The sequence below is a fragment of the Nicotiana tabacum genome, chromosome 8, assembly GCF_000715075.1.
Source record: "Nicotiana tabacum cultivar K326 chromosome 8, ASM71507v2, whole genome shotgun sequence".
Lineage (NCBI taxonomy): Eukaryota > Viridiplantae > Streptophyta > Magnoliopsida > Solanales > Solanaceae > Nicotiana > Nicotiana tabacum.
The window spans coordinates 37,153,292-37,161,336 of record NC_134087.1 but is presented as its reverse complement, the minus strand read 5'-3'; the positions used below and the strand labels follow the sequence as shown (position 1 = coordinate 37,161,336).

General features: G+C 34.8%; 1 protein-coding gene across 1 annotated transcript; it reads right to left on the bottom strand.

The window, feature by feature from the left end:
* Positions 1 to 1,941: 1,941 nt before the first annotated feature.
* Positions 1,942 to 7,838, bottom strand: LOC142163043 (uncharacterized). Its single transcript, XM_075220294.1, has 9 exons — positions 7,599 to 7,838; positions 6,837 to 7,436; positions 6,300 to 6,515; positions 6,039 to 6,113; positions 5,205 to 5,699; positions 4,656 to 5,012; positions 4,424 to 4,571; positions 3,535 to 3,910; positions 1,942 to 1,999 (listed from the first exon to the last, which is right to left on the bottom strand). Exons 1-9 carry the CDS (start codon positions 7,836 to 7,838, stop codon positions 1,942 to 1,944), a joined length of 2,565 nt encoding a protein of 854 aa, XP_075076395.1.
* Positions 7,839 to 8,045: the final 207 nt, after the last annotated feature.

The window sequence follows — 8,045 nt, the reverse complement described above, 5'->3', positions numbered from 1 at the left end:
CTGTGATGTTATGACATGTATTCATGTGTTTCTTGCTGCTCAGTCTTTATTTTCTTTTATTACTTACTGAGTTGGCGTACTCATATTACTCCCTACACCTTGTGTGCGGATTCAGGAGTTGCGGATCGTGATAGCGAGCGCTGATCTTTCTTCCAGCGGGTCTTTCGGAGTCGGCAAGGTAGCTGCATGACGTTCGTAGCCTTGCTCTTATCCCTCTTATCTTCCTTAGACTGTTTTTAGTATATTTCTATACTGTGATAGTCTTCATTATATTCACACCTTAGTAGATGCTCGTGACTTGTGCACCCTGATGTCGGGCTTATATTTTCTTTCTGCACTTGTTATTTAAACTTATGTTATGGAGTTTTACTAGTTAATGTCTTAAAAACACACTTATTATGAAATATTTAATATTTTGAGATTGTGTCGGCTGGCCTAGTTCCATGATAAGCACCATCACGACCGGGTTGGTTTTAGGGTCGTGACAATCATCTATTTAACTCTCAAAATTTTTACAAACACAATCGTTATTTGTATAAAAATCAGTTAAAACATCAACGATAAGAAGGCTGAAGTTCAGCAAATATAAAACAAAAACTTCAGCTCCTAAATGCTGAAGTTCAACAAATACAAAACAAAACCTCAACTCCTAGAATGCAAAAGTTCACTAGTTACAAAACAAAAATTTCAGCAAAAACAGAACACAAACTCAACTACAAATAATATTGAAGTTCATAAAAAATATAACAAAAACACAAAACAACACTTCAGCTCCTAAAATTAGGTATCCTTGAAGTATTATAAACTTTACACTTTAATAGCATCATCTATTTAACTCTCAAAATTTTTAAATATTTCGACGTCTCCAAAAATCACTGAAGAATTTTATCAAAAACACAAACACACGTTCAAAAAATCTAAAAACACAATCGTAAAAGTAAAACCTAGAAAACTAATGCACTAATCAAAGTAAACCCTAGGAAACAATTTTATTATAAATAAAAAAAGGGAAATGATTCAACTAACATGACTATCAACAAAAAAACAAAAAATTAAATCGGAAAAATAATACTAAAATAAAACCTAGAAAGTTAATGCAATGTACTTGTAATTATACGTAATGTTATTGGGGAACAAACAGTTGAAAAATCAAGAGGGATGACGAAAACCATTTGATCTCAGAGAAGAACAAATCAAAAACAAACATGAAGCAAAAGGAAACATAACTAATATAACCCAATGACAATTCAGCTGTAAGGATGAGTAATATCTTTGGCGCTTGCTGTCTTAACTCCCCGAGCTAAATCGAGAGTCTACAATCTAGGCTACCCAAATAAGATATATTAATTGATTCTGCAGATTGTCCCCCCCCCCCCCCTTCCAGACAAACTTATAGTTGTTTTGCTAAAAATACAATGGCATGCACATCTATTGCACCTCAAGATGTATTATTTTTCATCTCCAATATCCAACCTTCGAAAAGAAGTTGCTAATATAAAAAGATGTCTGACATATTTCTAACTCATGCAAATATTTTATCAATATTTTTATTCATTACATAGGTGCGAAATCTCGCAATGGAACACTCACCAATAGAAGAAAGATTGAGAGCTTTAACTTCGAAGTACGTGCTACAATAGAAGAAAGAATCAGTTTCATGATAGTTCGCACTATTGAAGAATAAAATAACCTACTGAAATAATTCAAAAAGACTTTCTTTATTAAGAGAATTGGATGTCATATAACTGCAACAAATAGTCACTTCAGCAGGCAACAAGATTGCTGAATAGATATAAAAACATTAATGCTACTTGCACTACTTCTAGCTAATGCTGCAGAGCAAGTTTTCGAGCCTTCTCATGCTTATTGACAATCACTTTTCAACCCTGGCTGATTATATGTGTGCTCCAACCCTCCGTAAAACATCAATTTCGGGTTTCTCTATATTGAAGAATGACACTGAACTACTCCTGAGAGCTCAAAATCTAAAGCCTTCCACCTGCATATATCAAAAAACAAATTTAATAAACCGAATAACATTATAATCGAGACACTAAATTAAAATTCAATTCTCGAATAGTTAAGATCACAAGCAATAGCTCTTCAACCACAATAGCACAATCTACAAGGTTTCTTCTGGTCCTATAACTCTTGCAAATAGCAACATCATCAAATCCAATAATTTAAAAATATGTTGCTTGCATAAGAAAATTTAGATAATTTTTTGATTTTCATATATGTAAAAGCTTTAAATGGACCAAAATGAGAATTATTAAACGCTTTAGTATGATTTTAATGCATTAGTGCGTTCAAAGGTAATACATGGGAAGGAAACAACATAAATCAATAATAACAGTAACATAAAGATTAAGATGACTCAATAACCCAAAATCAGAACATACTCCTACTACTTTTCACAGCAACAAAGAACTATGATAAACTTTAATAAGTTTCTAAAGTAGTTCTTAACAACATACAGTTAAGTTTATCTTTATTAACTTCCAGCACAATTAGAATTAATCAATCGGTAGAGAATTTAAAAATTCCATTTTAGAGCTGATATTAGACTCGGTTAAAAATCTTGAACACATGCACCTTTAGCTCATATGTAACTGCATTTGTAAGAAAAATCATACAAATCACTCAAATATACCAAGGCTCATTGAATATCTTTTCCAAACGCATTTTTATCGCATTTGCAACTATAAAATGTTATAGCATGGACTAAAGTACCAACTGCCTTGAATCTTAATAAAAAGACATTAAATTCATCTTTCGCAAAGTCTTGTTTCCTCAGCTCCTGTACAGCTGTCTAATGCAGCTTCATTTAACGTAGTGATTATTCATGGATCTTCTTTTCTTACTTCCTTCCTTTCTTTCTTTATTTCTTTGACTATTTAATCCTTTCTTTCTTTATTTATTTCTTTGACTATTTAATTGTTGACACAAATTAAAAGTGATTGAACAGGTTGTCCACAAACTCTATTTGATATACCACAAGATTGAGTTAGGTATATTACTTAATCATTTACATAGATAGAACATTTTATACTCATTAACAGTAAAAGCAACTTGTTCCTTCCAAACATAATGAACTTGTCATATTTTTATTAGGGATAAGTGATGCAAGTAATTTGCTTCACGAGCATCATGCATTTATTTTTTATATACCAAAGTTTTCAAATTATTGTCATCGATCATCCTATCAAACTTATCAATATTTCTTTGTTGTACCTTAAAGTTAAATTAGATAACGTGTTAAGAAGAAAAATTCTAAAATAAACATATTGACTATGATAGAATTTGAATTGCATGTAAAGTTTGAACCCTAGAATCTAGAGAATTCAAAGAAGAATAAGAACTTCATTTCATTTTGGTTAAGCTCTGTTACACGACTCAAAACAGTATTTAACAAAATTAACTGACTATTACATGCCTCTCATGTGTGTATATGTGTATTGACTAAAATGCCCTCACTTAACTAACTTAATTCTCAATACTCCCCCTCAAGCTGGATGGTGGAAGATGTCTAACACGTCAAGCTTGGACATTAAGCAGGAATGTTGTGCAGCAGTGAGTCCTTTTGTTAGAAGATCTGCTAATTGTAAGGAGGAAAAAACATGACATGGAGTAATAAGGCCTGTCTTGATCTTCTCTCTGACAAAATGGCAATCAATCTCAATATGCTTTGTCCGCTCGTGGAATATTGGATTCCCGGCTATTTGTATTGCAGTTTTGTTGTCACAGAACAATGTAACAGGTCTAGACACTTTAATTCCTAAGTCTTCCAGCAATCTTGTTAACCATGTGATCTTTGCAGTTGCAGCAGTCATACTTCTGTATTCAGCTTCTGGTGAACTCCTTCTTACTGTAGGTTGCTTCTTTGATTTCCATGATATCAAAGAGTTACCTAATTTAACAACATATTCTGTCACAATTTTTTTTGTATTAAGGCATGATGCTCAGTCTGAATCACAGTAGGTAATGAGATGATCAATAGGTCCTGCTTCCATCAACAACCACATGCCTGGTATTCCTTTGACATATCTCACTATTCTTAATGATGCCTCCATATGCGACTGTTTGGGCCTTTGTATGAACTGGCTGAGAGTTTGCATTGCAAAATTTTTATAAGGTCTGGTGATAGTTAGGTATAACAACCTTCCTATCAGTCTTTGATAAGCTGAATTATCTTTTAGCTCTAAATCTCATGTCTTCCCAACACATGTGTCATCTTCCACAATTGTCAATTTTTTATTCAACTCTAAAGGAGTTGCAACTGATTTTGCACAACTTAAGCCTACCTCTGAAATTAATTCCAGAGCATACTTTCTTTGATTGAGCAAGATTCCTTTCTTTGACCTTGCTACCTCAATTCCCAGAAAATATCTTAGCTTGCCTAAGTCCTTAACTTTGAACTTACTGTGTAGAATTGTCGTGTCATCATTAACTAAGTTGGAGGAACTCCCAGTAATTATCAAATCATCTATATACACCAGTATAATGACTATCTCTCCTCCTTGTTGCTTTGTGAATAAGGAATGATCAAAAAGACTTTGTTTGTAACCACTCTGAACAAGTGCATCTATGAGCTTTATGTTCCACTACCTAGATGCTTTTTTAAGACCATAGAGAGATTTCATAAGCATGCACACTTTCAACTCCCCCTGTTTATGAAATCCCTGAGGCAACTGCATATAAACTTCTTCATAGAGATCCCCCTGTAGAAAAGCATTACTAACATCCAGTTGAGATAAAGGCCAACCCTTAGCAGCTGCTATGCTGATAATGGTCCTGATTGAGACCATATTTGCTACAGGTGAGAATGTTTCATGGTAGTCCAGTCCTTCTTTTTTATTATAACCTTTAGCAACCAACCTTGACTTGTATCTTTCTATCTCTCCATTAGCCTTGTACTTAATCTTGTATACCCCTTTGGAACCAATAGCTTGCTTCCATGCTGGTAAGCCCACTATCTCCCAAGTACGATTATCTTCAAGAGCTTGGATCTCCTATTGCATGGTTGTAACCCATATGCTATCAGTGGAAGCCTGCTGAAAATTAGTAGGTTCAACTTCAGTTGAAAAAGCCTGCAAGTATGCTTGATAACCTGCTATGAGATTAGCATAAGTAAGGGTGTCGGTCAATGAATATAAGCATTAGCTAGAAAACTTCTTAGTAGTTTGGTAGTCTTTCAACCAAACTGGAGGTTTGGATGTCCTAGTAGTCTTCCTAGGCTCTTGATCATTTCTAGACACAGGTATTCTATTGTCAGAACTAACATCGAGCTCTGGCTCAGTATTTGGAACTAAGTCAATGTAGGTATTTTGTTCATCATGCTCAACCTCTGCTACTTCTGTGTTTTGGGCTGTGTGATCAAGTTGTAGGACTTCTGTAGTATGTATATTGGTGTTCTCTATGACTAGAACATTGTCTGTAGGTGGAATGTGAGGGTCTGTGGATGTAAGAAATGAGGGATCAGGATGTGATGGTATAGAAGCTTGTGTAGGAAAGGAATCTTGTGGAATGGTTACATTTTCCTTAAAAGGAAAGATATGTTCTCTAAAACTAACGTCCCTACTTACAAAGATAGTCTTAGTTTCTAAATCAAACAATCTGTACCCTTTTGAACTTCTGAGTAACCTATGATGACTGATTTTCCTTCTCTCTTTGCAAACTTGTCTCCTTTTGGTAAGTTGCTAGAGAAACATAAACAACCAAACACCTTTAAGCGATCAATAACAGGTGCTTTATTATACAAAACTTCATAAGGAGATTTTCATTGTAGTATGGATGTAGGCCACTTGTTGATTAGGTAAACAGTTGTCTTGATGCAGTCTCCCCAGAATCTACTAGGAACTGAACTCTGAAATAATAATGCTCTAGCCACTTCAAGTATATGTTTGTGCTTCCTTTTCACCACCTCATTCTGTGGGGGTGTGTATGGGCAACTGCTTTGATGCACAATGTCTAAGGATGTTAACAGTGCATTACAACTGGAATAAAAAAAACTCTCTTCCATTATCAAATCTCAATACTTTCACATTCATGTCAAATTGAGTCTTTACCATTATAAGAAAGTCTTTCAACACTGTTACAACTTCATAACTAGACTGCAACAAACACACCCAGGTATATCTATTAAAGTCATCCATAATTGTAAGAAAATAATATTTTCTATCATATGTAGGCAGCTTGTGAGGACCCCAAACATCAAGATGAATAAGCTGAAAAATACACTCAGTCTTGCTGCTACTGAGAGGAAATTTCAATCTACTTTGCTTAGCTAAAGGACATACTTCACAGTTATGTTGTAAACTATCCACTACTTTATTTTTCAAGACAGAAATGTGCTTCATTGCTATTATTGATGGATGTCCTAATCTCATATGGCAAAGACTGCACTCATCAGTGTCCTTGGTATCCAATGCTACTACAGGCTTGTCTCTCCATTTGAGAATATAAAGTCCATAGTTCTCTCCACCAATCCCCATCACCTTCTCATTGTGAAGACCCTGCAATACACAAAAGTCAGGGAATAATAGAGCACAACATAGCAGCTCCTTGGTCAGTTTGGAGACTGACAATAGATTGAACTTAAAATCTGGAACATATAACACATCCTTTAGTTCATATCCCTGTAGAATAGAAGTATTTTCTTTGTGTGTTACTGAACATTTGCTACCTGTTGAAACCTACACTTTATGATTCCTGTGTTGCTCAATGTTCTCTATATTAGATAAAATTTCTTTATGACAAGTGATATGGTGAGATGCTCCTGTATCTACTACCTATTCACATAAAGATGCATCAGATAACAATGTGGTTATACCTGCCATTAGTGTATGACAATCACCTGCAGGTGTTTTGTTCAGAAGCTCCAATATCTGTTTGTATTGATCTTCATTGAACAGTTGTCCCATCTGTTGGCCTTGAGATGAGCTTGTAGTTTCTTCTGTCATCATGTTAGCATAAGTTCTGTTTCCTTGTCCTTGTTGTTTCTTTTTGCTCTTGAAGTCAGGAGGATATCCTATTATTTTGTAGTAATTTTCCTTGAGGTGTCCTTTATATCCACAGTATTCACAAACAATCCCAATCTTCTTACCCTTATATCTTTGATTTTGTTCTGCCATCATAGCTAAAGGTCCCATATTTACCTCAAGCACACTTAGTTCACGTTGGCTTTCTTCTTGAATGACCAAAGCATAAGCTTGATTTACAGTCAATACTGGCATTTTAAGCAATATCTGACTTCTCACCTGACTATAGCTTTCATTAACCCCAACTAGGAACTGTAATAAATGCAAATTCTTAAATTTTTCAATGAAAGGCCTAGTTTCTTCACAATCACAACCAGGCGCTGGAACTAATAGGTCAATTTCATCCCAGAGATCTTTCATTTTCGTATAATATGATGTTACAGAATTAGTACCTTGCTTTAATAATCCAATTTATATCCATAAAAGATAAAAACGAGTGAGATTAGACTTATCAAACCTCTCCTTGAACTCCTTCCACACTATTTTTGGATTCGAAGCATAAATAATGATGGGCTGTAATTTTGCATATATTGTACGTCCTATCCATGAAAGAAAAACCGTGTTGCACCTTTCCCATCGATTCGCCAATTCTCCTTTGTAAGAGCTTTTCAAGCAAGTTCCTTCTATGAAACCTAGCTTGCTTTTCACCAAAACTGCCATCCGCATCGATCTACTCCATAAACCATAATTTTCAGGTCCGGTGAGCTTGATATCGTGCAAAGCAACTCCAGGCGTATCTGTTGCTGCTAACAATAGAGGATGATTGTGATCAATTGGAAAACTTCCTGTTTCCGCCATGGATGATGAAATCGAAGCTTCTAATCAGTGTTCGATGTTCAAATCCTGCAGAATTTCAACTCGATTACAATAACCTACTCTGATACCATAATAGAATTTGAATTGCATGTAAAGTTTGAACCCTAGAATCTAGAGAATTCAGAGAAGAAAAAGATGAAGGAAGAAGAAGAACTTCATTTCATTTTGGTTAAGCTCTGTTACAAGACT

Bases quoted from the DNA above. Each gene is read 5' to 3' on its own strand.
- LOC142163043 (XM_075220294.1), bottom strand. From the start codon at position 7,838: ATGGCGGAAACAGGAAGTTTTCCAATTGATCACAATCATCCTCTATTG. The intron at 7,437-7,598 runs GTTTTTCTTTCA...GGATTATTAAAG, and splicing joins GATGGGAAAGGTGCAACACG to CAAGGTACTAATTCTGTAAC. The intron at 5,700-6,038 runs GTATTGAGATTT...ATGTTTCTCTAG, and splicing joins AATTTGACATGAATGTGAAA to CAACTTACCAAAAGGAGACA.